The sequence below is a fragment of the Equus quagga genome, chromosome 1, assembly GCF_021613505.1.
Source record: "Equus quagga isolate Etosha38 chromosome 1, UCLA_HA_Equagga_1.0, whole genome shotgun sequence".
Classification (NCBI taxonomy): domain Eukaryota; kingdom Metazoa; phylum Chordata; class Mammalia; order Perissodactyla; family Equidae; genus Equus; species Equus quagga.
The window spans coordinates 24,588,744-24,608,192 of NC_060267.1; the positions used below are offsets into that span (position 1 = coordinate 24,588,744).

Sequence of the window (19,449 nt, forward strand, 5' to 3'; positions counted from 1 at the left end):
TTTTTTGAGGAAGATTAGCCCTGAGCTAACATCTGCTGCCAATCCTCCTCTTTTTGCTGAGGAAGACTGGCCCTGAGCTACATCCGTGCCCATCTTCCTCTACTGTATATGTGGGATGCCTGCTACAGCATGGCCTACCACGCAGTGCCAGGTCCCCACCCGGTATCCGAACTGGCGAACCCTGGGCTGCTGAAGTGGAACGTAAGCACTTAACAGCTGAGCCACCGGGCCGGCCCCTACTTATCTTTTTAAATTATGAAATATTTCAAGCATATGGAAAAATATAAAGAATAATTACTGGACAGCTGTGTAACTACCATCTAGCTTTCTTAAGCTTTTATAATATTCCTATCCATCTGGTATTTAATCCCTAAAAATAAATGTGCCAAAGTTGGAAATGGAAAAAAATCCCCTTAAAACTACTTTTATCATTTTCAAAAATCACTGTAACTTTTAGACACGAATGTATAAAATAGTTACGTATCACTGTTTACTAGCTTTCTGACACTTTGAGGGCTTTTGGTCTGATTTTCTTGCCAATATATGAAAACCAAAGTACCCCAGCAAAAACAGAGTAGTTGCATTCCACTATTTGACATCACGTTTTCTATTTTACAATACTTCTCAAACTGTTTTGCTTCTCTAGTCACATCAGAATATAGTAATGTCCTTTTAGACTTATTTTTCTTTTTTTAGGTCATCTTTCCTTGCTGTAATAATCTCAATATACTTTGGCGTCAGATTTTTCATGTGTTTGAACAATGGGCAGAGTCACACTTATAGGTCAAACATATATGGGTGTCTGTAAAGTACTACAGAAACTGGTTTTATACTAAGTAATTTTATGTGTGTATGCTAAGCTAGGCTCTACATCGGACTGGTAATCCAATGTTTCAAAATCAAATAGATTAACTATGAATAATAACAACAGAAGATAGCACAAATATTAATAAATGACAACCCAAAATACTCCCTCCCCTGCTATTTAAGTTAAGCTTTTCTACCAGTTATATTCTTAAGAGAACCTCTCCTTCAAAGAACTATAATTTAGGTGGCAAATAAAAATAACATTAAATCATTCATTCATTCAACACACACTTATCAAGCACTTACTACTAAGTGTCGAGCCTAGGCACTCTGTTAGGTAGTCAGGTTAAGATGCAGTCTCTGATTTCAAGTAACTCAGAGACTTTTCAAAGGTCACTTCTAGGTTTATGACTCCATCCATCATCCATATAACAAAAATTCCTTGTGAGCCCACTACTTGCCAATCACTGTTCTAGGTAATGGAAATAAAGCAGTAAACAAAACAAAGTCCTTGCTCTTATGAAGCTTCTATTATGGTGAGAGGAGACAAGCAAACAAATAAAAACATGTCAAGTGGTAAAAAAAAAAAAAACGCTATAAAGAAAAATAAGTCAGAGTAAAAAGACAAAAGGGCAGTAACTTTATATAGGGTAATGATATTCATATTCATGCTGAAGATACAACTAATGAGCAAATTTTTATTCTCTCTTTTAACGGCCATCTTGAAAGGCACCCATCTTCCTCCACATCACCACATTAAACAGGATTTTCTCAGTCTCCATTCTCCTTACATTCCTCCAAGCATCTGATACTGCTGACTACCTCCATTTTGAAACTCTCCTGGCCTACATGACAAATTTCCTATCCAGGTTCTTATCTTTTACCATTGAGGTGGCATCAATATAAACTGCACAATAACATCTAGGATTTAATTAAGATCTTCTACCCAACCAAGGGATACAGATTTTAATCAATGTGGAAATGGTCAGAACCTTGAGAAAAGATTTAATTTTGTCCTTAATTTCCAATAGTGTTTAGAAGATTATACAACAATATAATGACATTTACTCAATGCAATGGAGAATAACAACATCAAAAATAAATATTTATACAACATGTTACAACTTAAAAAGCCCTTTCACGTTTTATTTACTTCATTTAATTCTCATAAAGTGATAATACTCTATGAGGCAGGTAATATTTCCATATTGAAACTCTTTTAAATTTTGCTAAGCAGAATAAGCATATGTGAGGAGGATTAGAGAGAAAATGATTACTACTTTTTAAATCTTAGGTAAGATAGTCTCCAGGCTTATTCCATTCCAAAATTATATTTCACATTATATTTAAGATACAGCTAGAAGGTTTTGTCCTATAACTGTTCCTAGCAATATATTTAATCTATTAAAAATAAGATCCTAACTTTTCAGAATGTCATCATTAAAATTAAATTTAAATACCTATCTTTAATTTTTTTAACATTTAAACAAATGTTTAAAAGTATAATGAAAAACATAAGAAATATCTGTAATTCCAATATTCAAAAATAACATTTGCTAACATTTTGGTATATTTAATATTTCTTTCAGCTCATCCCCATCAAGGTTAATAGTTTTTTTAATTGCTTCATACTAACTACAATATTAATATTCTCTAAAAAGCAGCTTGCTTTTTATTTAAAAAACCAAAAAGTAAACAAGGGTAGGGGACCAAACTGATCAAAATTACTGTGAAATCAAATCAAACAATCTTTATGATTTTTTAAATTGGAATTTCAGAGTCACAAATGGAAAAAGACAATAAATGTTTACTGGGCTGGCCCCATGGCTGAGTGGTTGAAGTTCCACGCACTCTGCTTTGGCGGCCCAGTTTCGTGGGTCTGGATCCCAGGTACAGACCTACACCATTCATCAGCCATGCTGTGGAGGCATCCCACATATAAAGTAGAGGAAGACTGGCACAGATGTTAGCTCAGGGCTAAACTTCCTCAAGCAAAAAAAACCAGGAAGATTGGTAATGGATGTTAGCTCAGGGTAAATCTTCCTCACCAAAAAATAAATATAAATAAATAAAATTTTTACGTAACTACCACGTGCAAAGTGATAGGAACAAAAGATTATGTACTTTAAGAAGACTGGATTCTCACCTGTTCAATCTCTTTGGTTTTTGATGCTATAGCTTTAGAGCGACTGGTTAGCTGACTGTCTTCAAATAATTCTATGCCATCTGTTGCATTTGACTCAGGTTCTTCTGTCTGGTCAATGAACAGTGGTGCCGTGGATCCCGCCTTTAAAAAGAAATAGAAATCTTTCACTGCTTTCTTAAAGGACATACAGCATTTCAGATGACTGTATATAGGCACTAAGTGGCAGATTATATCAAGACAAGGTGCTAAGTTTAACCTGTTTTAAGAAAAAAAAACACTTTCAATTTGGCTATGCATAATGAGCATATGTGAGGAGGACTAAAGAGAAAGTTATTGCTATTTTTTAAATTTTACGTGACACAAGGCCTTTAGGTTTATTTCAACCCAAAAATTATATTTCAGACTATATTAAGATACAGTTAGAAGGTTTTGCCCTGTAACTAATCTATTTAAGAAGCACTGAAGAAAAGAAGTCCAATGGGAAGTGAGAAGAATGTGTACACATAAACAAATATACTAAAAAGGAACACAGAAAAGGCTTCTACTTTCAGAAGTTAAAAATACTTTGCTCCTGTGGCCTAAGAATTTATTGAAATAACTGAAAAGGAAATCCCAAAAAAGCAATAATGATCACTTCTATTTTAGAGCAACAATTCATTGATGAGTAATACACAAAAAGCCCACAACCAATTATTACACTTTCTAAAAACACTTTTGATGAAAAGAGAAAAGCTGAATGAGAGAAAATTACTATTAAACTACATTCATTAGTTTATTCAAAAATTTACTATATGACAAACGCCAAGCACTGTTCTAGGAACACTGGATTATGAATGAACAGAACAGACAAAAGTTCTTGCCTTCATGGTGCTTGCAGTAAACAATAACCTGGAGAAAACTGTAAATTTTGAGCTCACATATTTTACTGTTGCAATAGTTTACTGTTAAGTCGGTGGGAGGTAAGGGAAGAAATAAGAAACCTGTACTTATTAACAAGTTTAACAAAAACTCAGGGTTTTTGTGATTGAAGTAGCAGCAAACAGCAACAGGTTAGAGAAGTTACAAGACATATACTAATTAGTGGCATTTTTCACCACTAAAAGCAGTGGCATTCCAAAACCTAATGTGTTATATACCGTCACAATCTCTTTAGAGAGTAACTGAGCAGCATTTATCAAAATTTAGCACATGTCCCTTTTACCCACCAACTTCAGTCCAAGGAACTTAATCTATAGATACACACATGAGCAACAGATGCTAAGATATGGCTGCCATTAATAACAAACAATTGAAAATAACCTACATGTCCATCATTAGGAGATTGCTCAAATAAATTGTGCACTATCTAGAACTGTAGAATACTTAAAAGGACAGTCTATATACGTTGTATGATATACAGTAATTTTTATCCTGCCAAGTCCTGGAGGTTATTCTCTAAAATATATGACAATTGTGTCAAAAAAGAAAGAGCGGAGGAAAGTATGGGTATATATACATTTAGGTGTATATATGAATAGACTACCTCTGGATGGATACAATCTATGGGGAAAAAATGATAAGAAAGGTTGCCTCAATAGGGATAACTTAGAAGTAAGGAATAGAATGGAGAGGAGATACTGTACATACTTTGGTGCCATTTCAATTTCTGACACCTTCATGTATAATGTACTTTTTAAAAAACCTAGTTTTTACAAGTCTGAGTTATATATTTTAAGGGATTTAAATTCAAAGCATATGAATCATCTAAGGGGAGAGGATTCTGGGAAAACAGCAGTGTGGGAAGCACCAGGTGCTCTCTCCAAATCTACACAAAAATTATACTGGCAGACTTTCTCTTCGTAACTATTTTGGAACACTGGACTTTGCTGAAGCCTTGCACCTTACAGGGGAAGACATGGACAGTAAATTGAGGTTAAATTCAGCTTTTAGTAGAGTACTGGCTGCCCATCACCCACCTCTAGTCACTTGGCAGGAAGCTATGCACGTGTTCCTACAGCAGACTGCACATAGCTTCCACGAGACAGGTTGGGCAAAAAGTACCCATCCTCCAACTAGTGGGGAACTGTGCTCTGATTACTGATTGCTGCTTCTGATCACAGAGGTGTAGACAAAGAGGCAGACAACCATTGCCGTTGTACCTCCTAGCATTGTTGTGTTGCAAGTCCCTCCCACTCCAGCTGAAGTGACTTCCAGGGGAGTTAAAAGGCCAGCACCATTCTCGCTCCATTCTTCACCTTTTCTTCTTTCAGGAGCCAGGCATTAAAGATTAGGACATTCAAAATAATTGCATATATAGGGAAAGTTAGAAAGTGACCGCCCTTTCCAGGGGAAAGGCTCAGAAAGACTTGAGAAGACTAAGTTTACACCTCAAGCTGATCCTCAGCACAGAAACTGCTTACAACAATCAAAGCACAAAAAAAGTAATAAAAAACAGCAAATCCTTGGGAAGAAGGAGAATCTGATTTCAAGAGTTATCACATTATTAGATTCAAATGCTCAGTCTTCAACAAAAAATCACAAGGCATACAAAGAAACAGAAAAGTGTGGTCCATTTAAAGGAAAAAATTAATCAACAGACAGTGTCCCTGAAAAAAAACTGAACGGCAGATCTACGAGACAAAAAACTTTAACATAACTATCTCTCAAGATGCTCAAAGAACTAAAGAAAGATGTGGAGAAAGACAAGAAAATGATGCGTGAAATATCAATAAAGAGACAGAAAATATAAAAAGAAACCAAAAAAGCAATTCCAGAGCTGAAAATCACAATAACTGAAATGAAAACTTCACTAGAAGGAGTCAAAGGCAGATTTGAACAGGCAAAAGAAAGAATTAGTGAATTGAAGATAGGACAATGGGGATTATTGAGTCTGAGGAAAAGGAAAAAGACTGGGACAGCCCAGGTGGCCTATGTTTAAGTTCAGCGCGGTCCACTTCAGCAGCCCAGGTTCAGTTCCTGGGCACAGACCTATACCACTCATCTGTCAGTTACCATGCTGTGGTGGTGGCTCACATACAAAAAGGGGAAGATTGGCAGTGGATGTTAGCTCAGGGTGAATCTCCCTCAGCAAAAAAAAAAAGAAAGAAAAAGAAAAAACACCGAAGAAAAGTGAACAGAGCCTAAAGGATCTGTGGGACATCATTAATGGAACCAACATACATATTGTGGGAGTCCCAGAAGGAGAAGAGAGAGAGAAAGGCGCAGAGAGATATTTGAAGAAATTTTCAAATTTGATAAAAGACCTGAATACAAACATCCAAGAAGCTCAACAAACCCCAAGTAAGATGAACTCAGAGAGACTCACAACAAGACATATTATAATCAAACTCTCAAAAGGCAAAGAGAATCTTGAAAGCAGTGAGAAGTGAAATCATCACAGAGAAGGGATTCTCACTAAGATTAAGCAGATTTCCCATTGAAAATTTTTGGAGGCCAGAAGACAATGGACTCAAATGTTCAAAGTGCTTAAAAACAAAAACAACTGTCAGCCAAGAATCCTATATCCACCAAAACTGTCCTTCAAAAGGGAGGGAGAAATTAAGACATTTCCAGATAAACAAAAGCTGAGAGAGTTCATGATTACTAGATTTGCCACACAAGAAATGCTCAAGAAAGTCTTCCAAGGTGAGATAAATGGACACTAGACAGTAATCTGAAGCCATCTGTAGAAATAAAGATCTCAATAAAGGTAAATGCATGGGCAATTACAAAAGATAGTATTACTGTAACAACAGTTTGCAACTGCATTTTTTGTTTTCTACATGATTTAAGAGACTTACATTTAAAGAAAACAAATTCTTAGTGTAAAAACCAGTATTACTATAAGGTTGTTTTGTAACTCCAAATCTTGTTTTCTAGATAATTTAAGAGACTAACGCATTTAAAATAATTGTTAGTTTATGTTTTGGGGCACACAATATATAAACACGTAATTTTGTAAAATCAACAACCAAAAGGGGTGGAGACACAGCAGTAAAGTAGCAGAGTTTTTGTATGATATTTAAGTTAAGCTGGCATAAATTCAAATTAGTGTCATAACTTTAGGATGTTAAATGTAATCTCCATGCTAATCACAAACTAGCTATAGGATATACAAAAAGAAAGAATTTAAACACTTAAGTGGAAAAAAATCAACTAAACAAAAGAAGACAGAAATGCAGGAAATGAGGCACAAAAAAGCTATAGGGCATGTAGCAAACACACAAACAAATAGCACAATGAGAGAAGTAAGTCTCCCTTTCTCAGTAATTACAAATTCTCCAGTTAAAAGACAGAGCCTGGCAAAATGAATAGAAACATATGATCCAACTATATGCTGAGGACAAGAGACTCACTTGAGACCCAAAGACAGAAATAGGTTGAAAGTGAAAAGATGGAAAAAGATATTCTGTGCAAACAGTAACCAAAAGGGAGCAAGGGTGGCTACAATACTATCAGACAAAACAGACTTTCAATCAAAAAAGGTTATGAGACAAGGACATTATATATTAATAACAGGTTCAATATAGCAAGACACTATAACAATTATAAACATTTATGCACCTAATGACAGAACATCATTCTGTGTATCTTTGAGATGATGGATGTTAACTAAACTTTTTGTGGTAATCATTTCATAATATATCTAAGTCACGTCATTATTATCTTGTACACATTAAACTTATACAGTGCTGTATGTCAATTATATCTCAATAAAACTGGAAAAAAGAACTTAGTAATTAAATTTAGTTTAGTTAGTTAGATATATATTATCCAAAGTACTGGAGGGAAAACAAGATAAGTGCTTGAGATACATTCTATATATATATATATATATATATATATATATATATATATAAACTAGTAAGAAAAAAAATTTTTAATAAAGGCAATATAAAGCCATCAGAGAAAAACAAAGCAGGCTTAAATTTTACAATAGGAAGGGGAGGAAAGAGAAATCAAGAAAGATCTTGAATTTTATTTTCTCAAACACTATTGATGCCACCGAATGAATATGAATTTGAAAGAGGTTCATGGAAGATGGGCATTCTTCACTGGGGACAGAGTAAGTGGAGATATTGAAGCAGAAAATGACATCTTATATGTGGATATAACATATTTCACATTTAAATAAGAAACACGTTAAAATTTTCCTCTACAGCAAGAAGCAACCTGTTCTACTGGGACATTCCAATAGCCTTCAAATAATTTGCTTTTCATTCTGATAGCCAAAAGCAAAACTCTCACAGCCATTTGTTGAAGGATAGTAAGTTATCTCTACAAAACATGACTGCAAGCTCCTTGACGGTTATGCTGGTGTCTCTAATGCAGAACACTGCTCATGCTGCTGCTCAACATTAATGATGTACACCAGGTAACAAACATACTGAAGAAATCTCACTCCCACTCCCACTCACCACGCCTTTGCTCCAACAAAAGATCATGTCTGACCTATAACCTCACTGATAGATTTTTAAGGTTATTTACTTCTCATTAATTCAAAATCTAGCAAATTCTGGGCATATTTTAGAGAAAAAATAAGGAGGTTAAAAAAAAGTTTTTCTAGCTCCAATGTCACTGACTACTCAGAGTCAAGATGCAGTTAAACGATGATAAAAGAATGTAAGTAGAATATTTAAAATCGGGGAAAGGCAGATAGTGAGGTTTTTTTTAATAAAGAGATACAAAAAATTATGGGGAGAGGATGAATATATCTTAACAAAGCCTTGCTAACTGCAGATAAAGTATTTAGCAAACAATAAAGTAGTATTTTTGGAGGTTTTGGTTTTAAGTACTCTAAGAAAAATTATCAGTTCTCCAAAACAGGAATTTTTTTTTTTTTTTTGAGGAAGATTAGCCCTGAGCTAACATCTGCTGCCAATCCTTCTCTTTTTGCTGAGAAAGACTGGCCCTGAGCTAACATCTGTGTCCACCTTCCTCTACTTTATATGTGGAACGCCTGCCACAGCATGGCTCAACAAGCAGTGTGTAGGTCTGCACCTGAGATCTGAACTGGTGAACCCAGGGCTGCCGAAGCGGAACATCAGAACTTAACTACTGTGCTACCTGGTCAGCCCCCAAAACAGCAATTTTTGATATCTATTATTAATATAAAATAATTATATAAATTATTTATATAATTTATATAAATTATATTACTATAAAATATTCATAATAAAGAATAAATTAAAAAAACATATCTATTATTAATATAAAAACCATTATTCTAAATTATTAAAGAAAATAGGCAAAATGACCCTATTAAATGTATTACTGCATTGTTCATGCTTTTAAATAGTGCTGGGAAAGTGCCAAAGAGGGACAGCTTGATGTTTTTGATACATTTACTTGAGAATATGCATAAATCTCTATCTACTATTATAGCTATAATAACAAGGAAATCTAGACCTATTTAAGAACAACTGATATCTAAATGACACATCAGCATTTTAAAAAAGAAAAGCTCTATTTGCGTAAGTACTGATAAGGTCTGTACTGGTTTGTACTTTCTGTGAGCAGTGTACATTAGCTACTTTGCAAAGGATCTTTTCATAGTGTATGAAGATGTATATACGTATATAATTTGCACGTCTAATTCCAACGCTTGATCTCTTTTGTCAAAGGATCTTCCATAAAAGTCATCCAACAATATATTAAAAAGCCAGAAGATTTTAATACTCTCTGCCTATCATGTCAAAGTGATTCCTCTAGTACCAAATCCTGAATCTAAAAGCTTAATTTTACCCATGAAATGTCTGTATTTCCCATTAGAGATGCTATAAGTGATAGAGGAATTTTTTAGTTCATTTTCAAATATTTTAATACAAACATTTCATAAATAGTATCTTATGAACCCTAAAATGCTCTCATTTTTCAGTACTCAAGACGCATCAAAGGTCACAGGTAGCCTAAACAATGCATAATTTCATTTCTTGGGATATTTATGAGATCATTTGCACAGAGTATAACACACACTATAAATATAGCTCAAGATCCAAGGTCTAATTAGATTTTTTTCTGAATTCACTGGTTTATGAACAGTGGCTTAGCATGATTTCCAGAGACACTTTCAACAGCAAGGCCCATAAAAGCAGCATTTAAATAATATATTTTCCTTATATTTCATATTTATACTATTCTTACACATCTAAACTATCAGAGATATTCACACACAGTATAATTATCGAATTCAGAGTCATTCATATTCATACTATTACTGTGTGTGGTAAATTTTAATAATCTATGAGGACATTTTCCCCAAACATATTTTAAAATACTAGAATAAACCACATTTTCCATCCATAATTTAAAATCCAGACAAAGCTCTCAGATGTGAAACATAAAGGAGAAATTATGCCTTACCTCATACTCAGAAATTTCAGGTAAGTTACTCTCATCCGCCTTCTCTAGCTTTTCAGCAGCCCACTTGCTTGCAGCCTCAGCAAGTTCCTTTTCAGTTAGCCTACTGGGTTTGTCTAACACCTAATAAAAACAAAAGACTAGCTCTGTTACAATTCTCAGGGGCTTTTAAACTTCAAATACATCAAGAAGTATACCCCACATACAGTTAAAATCACATAAGCCTTCACATTTATATAGAGAACAAGTACATTCTTTATTTGCTTTTTCAAAAATATTCAACATAGAATTTCTTTAAGAAGCAATTCCTTTGGGACATATAGACTAGACTGACTCAAATTCATTTACATAACCTTCAGAAATTCATTTAGGGAACAAAACAAGACACTGTCAATATACTAATAGTATTCAGAATATATGAGACATCATACTTATTTCAACTTTCTATCCTGAATCATATTTAATGAAATAAATGTCAAAATTTCATCAAGGTAAATTTCTAATTAAAGCAAGAGAAAAGTCCAGATATTCTATTTTTATAATTCATAATAATTTATACAACTCCTACTCTTTATACAAAATTTATACATTTAAATCTCATTTCGTGATCTCTACTACTACTTCCCTTCTTCAACCACATGCAACACTAAACAAGGTGTGGGATTTGGACTTACAGACAGAACTGGGTTTGAATGGAAGTGGCTGCACTTGCTGGGTAGATGATCACACAGAATTTATGATACTGTGAGCCTTGGTTTCCTCATTTACAAAATAAGGCTTAATAATATTCACTGTTTTACAAAGTAATTCTGAGAATCAAGAGAGGTAACAGACCTGAAAACAGCTAGCATAATGCTTGGTACTTTAGCTTTTCTTTCTTTTCCATATTGATTGCTATAAATCTGTTACACTAAAACATATTTGAAGATCAATCAGTTCATGGGGTCAATATAAAAAGAAGAAAATGTTTTTTTCTAGATCACAGATGATTCCCACAATACTGTTTAGACCTGTGTCATAGAATAAGATGTAAAATTTGTAAGGCAAAAATTAGAAAAATTATTTCCTTAGGCCTTTATGGTAACTCTTGGATTCCACTCTATTTCGTTAGCATACATTTTCAAAACTCTGGCCCTTTACCCTGAATTTTGTCACCACCTCCAAACTCACATCATTGATTCCAAATATATCTTCTATGGATGACAGTATAAGTAAAAATTCCCATGTCATGACACACTACCATTTATAAAGTGCTTTTACACACAAACCAAAAAAAAAGTATTTTAAATAAATCGAATTCCATGAAGGTGTTTGGGCAGACTTCATTAGCCCAACTATAAATGCTGAGCTGGAACTGAAAACTAGGTGTTCCAGATGAAAAAGGCCCTTGACCTTCCTCCATAGCTTATTCAATTTACCAAACTACTGGCTTGCCATCCATAACATTTACTAAAATAATAACAATGTATTTACATGGAATGTTTCCAGTCATTGAGGAAGCCTATCTTACTCTGAAGCCGTACCCATTCATAAGGTTACAAACGTACAAGTAATACCTTTATTATTATTTAATAATAAGATTAAACAGTTTTAAAAAAAGGACACACATATACATGGATATTCCAAGAAAAAAAATTTATACTCCACTTTTCTTTGTATCTGTTTTGAAAGGAAAGTTATAGAGCAAAACAAAACATTATAAGTTATTTCCAGTAAAGAAGTCAAATCTTCTATAACTGAATCCTTCTATTCATCTGTCATTAAATCTGCACACTTGAAAAATTCTCATTTGAAACTAACCTGTAACAGCAGAAAATAAACTCCGAAAAATTATTCGTACATGAGGGCAGCCATAACGTTTAAAAGAAAAAGTCCTCCATCAAATTAGGAAATCTAGGTAATAAAGCTCCCCACAGCTATCACATAACCCCGCAAAAACGACACAGGAGGCTGCACTTACCCAATATATAAAATGATTATACATCTAAAATTCTGAAATTCTCATTCCATTTTTGGACAAAAATGCAAAAATCTATGTAAACTGTCAGAGGAAAATATCTAAAATCCATTATGGTTGTTCCCCACTAAATATGTTTTAACATGTACCACAAAGTCCTATGTGATAACTTATATTTACATTGCATTATAGTTCAGGTAAATGAAAACTTCACATATCATAATTTAAATATTCAGAGTGACTTGGATGGGCAAGTACTATTTACTTTTCTTTCATTTCTACCCAACAAGAAGAACAAGCCAATCTCTCAGCTGGGTAAGGAACCATTGATATGGTAAGACAGAACCAAAAAACCAATCAATCTTTCATACTCAAAACCCAGCATTCGAGAATCCTCAGACTTCCAAGAAAGCTCTAAAGACACAAGTTGTCACAAAAACACCTTCTTTATTTCTTTGACGTAGGGAAGCAGCCGGCCCCTGAACACCAGCCTGCCAGGTGATATCTGCTTTTGCTGAAAAGCCAAACATACCACAGACGGAAAAACAAAAGGAAGTGAAGAAAGAGAATACAAGTAACAACGTTACGCATAGAGAGAGAGTGTGAGGTCGGTGAAGAGAACCTCTAAGCGCAGAGAACAGATGGAAACAGCAACACTGAAAAATTTGAAGTTTTGAGGATTAGAACCATAGATCATCTTTTCAACATGTTTTGGGAGGCCAGGAAGGTAAGAATGAGAAGAATGATGCAGTGAAGAGTAGCTCCGTCCTTGAGAAAATTATTTAACTTCTGAGCCTTTTCTATAAAATGTATACACCTACTTTTTTTTTTTAATTGCAAAATAATTACAACCATAGGGTTAGCTAACACCTGCATCACATCACATAATTACCATTTCTTTCTTGTGGGGAAAACATTTAAGATCTCTTATCAAATTCCAAGTATAAAATACAGTACTATTAACTATAATCACTATGCTACCAATTGTATCTCCAAAACCTGTTCATCTTATAGCTGGAAGTTTGCATCTCTGACTAACATCTCCCCTTTTCCCTCACCCATCAGCCCCTGCTAACCAGCCTCCTCGTCTCTGTTTCTGTGAATTCAGAAATTCACAGAATTTTTAGATTTCACATATAAGCAAGATCATACAGTACTTGTCTTTCTCTGACTGACTTATTTCACTTAGCATAACACCCTCAGGTTCCAACCACATTGTTGCAAATGGCTGGATGTCCTTCTTTCTCACAGCTGAATAATATTCCATTGTTGTATACCACATCTTCCTTATCCATTCATCGACTGAGGGACACGTAGGTTATCTTCATGTCTTGGCTATCACAAATAATGCTGCAATGAACATAGAAGTGTAGAAATCTCTTCAAAATCCTGTTTTGATTTCCTTTGGAAATCTACTCAGAAGTGGTTTGCTGGAGCATATAGTTCTATTTTTAATTTTTTGAGGAAACTTCCATACTGTTTTCCTTTGTGGCTGCACCAACTTCCATTCCCACTAACAGTACAGGGCTCCCTTTCCTCTACACCCTCACCAACACTTGTTATCTCATCTTTTTGATGACAGTCTTTCCAACAGGTATGAGGTGATATCTCATTGTGGTTCTGATTTGCATTTCCCTGATGATTAGCGATGTTGAGCACCTTTTCATGTACCTGTTGGCCATTTGTATCTCTTCTTTGGAAAAATGTCTTCAGTTTCTCTGCCCGTTTTTTAATCGAATTTTTTAGTTTTTTACTACTGAGATGTATGGGTTCTTTGCATATCTTGGATATTAGCCCCTTATCAGATATATGATTTGCAAACATCTTCTCCAATTCCATAGGATACTTCTTCATTTTGTTGATGGTTTCCTTTGCTGTGCAGAAACTTTTTAATTCAACGAAGTTCCACTTGTTTACTTTTGCTTTGGTTGCCTTTGCTTTTGGTGTCAAATCCAAAGTATCATTGCCCAGAATGACATCAAGGAGCTTACCAACTGTTTTCTTCTAAGACTTCTATTGTTTCACATCTTACGTTCAAGTTTTTAATATACTTGGAGTGGATTTTCGTATGTCGTGTAAAATAGGGGTCCAGTTTCATTCCTTTTTATGTGGCTATCCAGTTTTCCCAACAGCATTTATTGAAGAGACTGTCCCCTCCCCATTGTATATTCCTGGTTTTTTCATTTGTAAATTAATTTACCATATATGCAGGAGGTTGTTCTGAGCTCTCTATTCTGTTCCATTGATCTATGTGTTTGCTTTTATGCCAATTCCATACTGGTTTGATTACTATAGCTGTGTAATAAATTTTGAAATCAGGAAGTGTGATGTCTTCAGCTTTGTTCTTCTTTCTCAAGATTGATTTGGCTACTCAAGGTCTTTTGTGATTCCATACAAATTTTAGGATTTTTTTTTCTATTTCTGTGAAAAATTACATTGAAACTTTGATAGGAATTGCATTGAATCTGTAGAGTGCTTTGGGTAGTGTAGGCATTTTAACAACATTAATTCTTCCAATCCATGAACACAAAATATCTTTCCATTTATGTGTCTTCTTCAATTTCCTTCATCAATGTCTTACAGTTTTCAGCGTACAGATCATTTGCCTCCTTGATTAAATTTATTCCTAAGTATTTCATTCTTTTTGATGCTCTTGCAAATGGGATTGTTTTCTTAATTTCTGTTTCTGATAGTTTGTTATTAGTGTATAAAATGCAACTGACTTTTGTATATTGATTTTGTATCTTGCAACTTTACTGAATTTGCATTTTAAGTTTTTTTGTTTTCTGGTTTTTTTTGGTGAGAAGGATTGGCTCTGAGCTACCACCTGTTGCCAATCTTCCTCTTTTTTTTTCCTCCCCAAAGCCACAGCACATATATATCCTCGCTGATGGTCACTCTAGTTCTTCCACGTGGGATGCCACCACAGCATGGCTTGATGAGCGGTGTGCAGGTCCACACCCAGGATCCAAACTGGCAAACCGTGGGACACCAAAGCAGAGTGCACAAACTTAACCACTAGGCCACGGGGCCGGCTCCTATGTTATTAGTTCTAACAGTTTTTTTGGTGAAGTGTTTAGGGTTTTCCATATATATCATGTCATCTAAAAACAGAGTTTCACTTCTTCGTTTCCAATTTGGATGCATTTTCTTTCTTTTTCTTGCCTCACTGCTCTGGCTAGGACTTCCAGTACTACGTTGATTAAAAGTGGGGAGAGTAGCCACCCTTGTCTTGTTCCTAATCTTAGAGGAAAAGCTTTCAGCTTTTCACTGTTGGGTATGATGTTAGCTGTGGGCTGTCATATATAGGCTTTATTATGTTGAGGTACATTCCCTCTATACCTAGTTTGTTCAGAGTTTTTATCATGAACGGATATTGAATTTTGTCAAATGCTTTTTCTGCATCTATTGAGATGATCATAGGATTTTTATCCTTCGTTTTGTTAATGTGGTGTATCACATTGATTGATTTGTGGAAGCTGAGCCATCCTTGCATCCCTAGAATAAATCTCACTTGATCATGGTGTATGATCCTTTTAACGTGCTGTTGAATTTGGTTTATTAATATTTTGTTGAGGATTTCTGCATCCATGTTAATCCAGGATATTGGCTTGTAATTTTCTTTTCTTGTAGTGTCCTTATCTGGTTTTGGTATCAAGGTAATGCTGGCCTCATAAAATGAGTTTAGAAGTATTGCCTCCTCTTCTATTTTTTGGAAGAGGTTGAGAAGTACTGGTATTCTTTAAATTTCTGGAAGAATTCACTAGTGAAATAATTTGAGAAAATTATTTAACTTCTACTTATATCATAGGATTTCTGTATGAATTAATAAGAGAAGAAAATACTTAATATAGTATCCGGAATCAAGTTATTATACAACAAATGTTAGGATTCTGCCTAAACCCCCACTTCCAAAATAAAAGCACAGCCTATGCCCCATCTGAATATTCATTGCCAACTGGTTACGGTCAAGATGAGCCAAGACCATAGTACGTACTAATTTTAGCATAACCTGTGGAAAAAGTTCTATGAGAAAACTGCTCATTTTCTCTGGTAGTTACTTTCAAGTTGTAGTTACTTAAAATTCAAGTTTTTAAATGCGGCAAATTACATCCCCCTACATTAGGTATGACAGTAAAGAATACAAGCATTTGTGATAGTCTATCTCATTTACTTTTTAATTCCTCTTTAAGTTGATTTTAGAAATATAACAAACCTTTGATGAAGGAACTGCTGAAGAACTTGAGGGTGAAGTGTCTCTTGATGTTTTCAAAGACTGAACAGGTCTCTCTTTACCTATATGAGAAAATATGAAATGCAATTTTCTAGCTTGTTTGTTTTCAATTAGAGTAATTTTGTAATTGAATAAATGGGGGGGTTGGTACATTCATTTTAGCACTGAAGTCTTCATTACATTATTAAATTAAATCTGTTAATTTTTAAATCCACCCATCTCTCTCAGAGGCTGGGCACCATCACAAATCTCAAATAAACTAGAACCAATGGACATCATATATGGCAATCTAGGCCATATCAATGCCACTTAACAAGCACAGGACCACTGAGAAGGCCTCAAGAAAGGCAAAAAACATTTTAAAATCATAAATACTTCCTCCTCGAAGTTCCCAAAAGTTAATTTTTAATAAATCACAATAAAAACCCGAGGGTGATTATTATATAGATACCACCAAAGAGAACTAGTTAATTAAGCGGTAGCTCAAAGAGAGAGGCATGTACAAATTTTAGTAGGTATCCCTGAAATGTTGAGATAGTTTAAAAAATAAAAATAAAGACTAGAACACTATAACCTAGAGCACTAATCCAGTGCTTGGTATGAATGAGTACCCAAATATTTGTTAAATGGTTAAAAATAAATCTGTATGAGCTAAAGTCACTAACCTTTATCTTTAGTCACTTCAGACACTCACATAGTACTCTATGTATACCATTGTTTTTATAGAAACTTAAGCCAGAAAACACATTTAAATATTACCATAGCCAGTTCAACAACAACAAAAAAATGGGTTTATTTAAATAATAGCAAGCTGTTACTGATAGAAAAACATTTTATTAAACTGTCTATATGTGTCAAATATAACATAAATCCTCTGCTCTTAATTGCTAGGAAAACTGACAATTACAGAAGAGAAAGTGGCACCAAGTTTAGAGGGACACAGAAGCTGGTTATGACTGAACAGCGGGTTAAGGCCAGGAAAGCAGTCAACAGCAAAAGCAGAGACAAAACAATCTTGAAACTGAGGCAAAGCCAGCTTCAGTCAAAAAGCCTCTTAAGCTCTTCCTGCTATGATCGAGATAGCTAAGTAAGGGCCTGCAGGCTCAAAGGCTTCCAACCACCTAGGGCAGTAGTGAGTAACATCTTTTTCCAATGTCTGCAGACTCACAAAGGTTTTCTCAGGACACCCCAGCCCCACCCTCCCCAGGGACATTCAGCAAAGTGTGAAGATATTTTTGATTGCTACAAGTGGGAGAGTGCCACTGGCACATAGTAAGTAGAGGCTAGGGATGCTGCCAAACATCCTACAGATGCAAAGGACAGCCTTCCACAGCAAAGAATTATACAGCCTCAAATGTCAATAGTGCCAAGGTGGAGAACTGCTCTAGGCACACTATTCCAATATTCCAACTCTGAAGTTCCAACAGTCTCAAAACAGACATACTCCCAGAACCTCCTTTTTTTTTTTTTTTTTTTTTGCTGAGGAAGATTCACCCTGAGCTAACATCTGTTGCCTATCTTCCTCTATTTTGTAAGTGGGTCACCACCACAGCATGGCCACCGACAAGTGGTGTAGGTCCGTGTCTAGGAACTAAACCCAGGCTACTGAAGTGGAGTGCACCAAACTTAACCACTAGGCCATGGGGCTGGCCCCTAGAATCCTTTACTTTGTGGTATCATTAAGAGGCTTTCACACTAATCAAGCTTAAAAGTTCCTGCAGACCTTAAAAATCAAAAGTAAAATGATACCAACCATCACTATGTCCCCAAATGACTAAGAGCATGGTTTATTAGTCATTCCCTGCTGTATTTCCATTGCATATGGCAAATTCCACATCGTACTGTGACAGTGTCAATTTATCCCACTGCACCAAAACTCCTAGAGAAACAAGTATCACAGCTTATTTATTTCTGAATATCCAGGACCAACTAGCTTGATTCCTTTAAGAAAAGAGTAGGCACTCAAAAATTACATGAAAAGATGAAGTATTTTTCTACCCTTAGGATGCAATAATGACCTCCCCATCCTATTCTGATATGCAATTCCTTAAAAGAAGATGAGCAGCTGGACCAATCAGCACAGCACACTATCCTAATTAAAGGTATAATTATAGGCTCAATTTTGGCACGTAGCAGCTAGACACAGAAAAAAATCTTCCATAAGCAGCTGTTAATCTCTTACATAGCATTTCCTTCACAAACAAGACACCAGCACTACAGGTATGCCAAGTATGATGCCCAAGTGCAGACTTGGGATCTTCCCTGAATTTAGCTGCATAGGGCTATTTTAAGCTGATTTCAACCAATCTCAGAGTGCAGAAGCGAAGGAACACTGAAGGGTAGGGCAGGTGGTTTATGATATATCCACATATATTCATATATACCTGTGGCATGAAGTGGAAGGGCAGGCAAGAAGCAAAAGATAAGGAAAAGGGATGATACAGATGGCAGCAGAAAGAGCACAGAAAAGGCAAATAGAAATCCCTTGACCCTACTGTTGTCAGGTCCCATCTGCCACTGACTTGTCTATTCTACGGATCTCAATCTCCGATGAGGTGGCTGTTCCTGACCAAGAATGGCTAGCCCAGACAACCAACCCATATATCCCCCCAAATCCTACTTTCTGAGTCTACTGCTGGTCGACTCTGGTTCCGACAGTAGAATGATGGAGCAGTTATACACTTCTCCCATTTCTATAACCTCTACCAATTCAAGCCCCCCACCCCTTCACAATCCCAAATCAAAATCTAGCTCAAAACTCACCTCTTTCTGGCTTTCCTTGATTCTGCCGTTTGTAGGAGGCACCAGCACGCACGGACTCTAGGGAAAGGTGGGCAGGGAGGAATTAACACCAGCACCTCTGTGCCCAGGAGGAACAAGAGAAGAACCCAGAAGTAGGAGTGATGAGAACAGGAACTTCTGAGCATTTGCTGGTAACCCTAACCTCTTTCCTATCCTGCCTTCAAG

The 19,449-nt window shown here is 35.5% G+C and overlaps 1 protein-coding gene across 8 annotated transcripts in view; it reads right to left on the bottom strand.

The window, feature by feature from the left end:
- PPHLN1 (periphilin 1) overlaps positions 1-19,449 on the bottom strand; it is a 121,480-nt gene that overhangs the window by 31,778 nt on the left and 70,253 nt on the right. For 6 of the 8 annotated variants that reach the window (XM_046666786.1, XM_046666742.1, XM_046666795.1 and 3 more), the window contains 4 exons: positions 19,246-19,302; positions 16,465-16,544; positions 10,295-10,414; positions 2,954-3,094 (listed from right to left, as the gene is read on the bottom strand). In XM_046666786.1, coding sequence (XP_046522742.1) covers positions 2,954-3,094; positions 10,295-10,414; positions 16,465-16,544; positions 19,246-19,302 — 398 coding nt within the window. The remainder of the gene's footprint in view (positions 1-2,953; positions 3,095-10,294; positions 10,415-16,464; positions 16,545-19,245; positions 19,303-19,449) is intronic. The other 2 variants (XM_046666803.1, XM_046666777.1) reach the window with 1 other exon arrangement.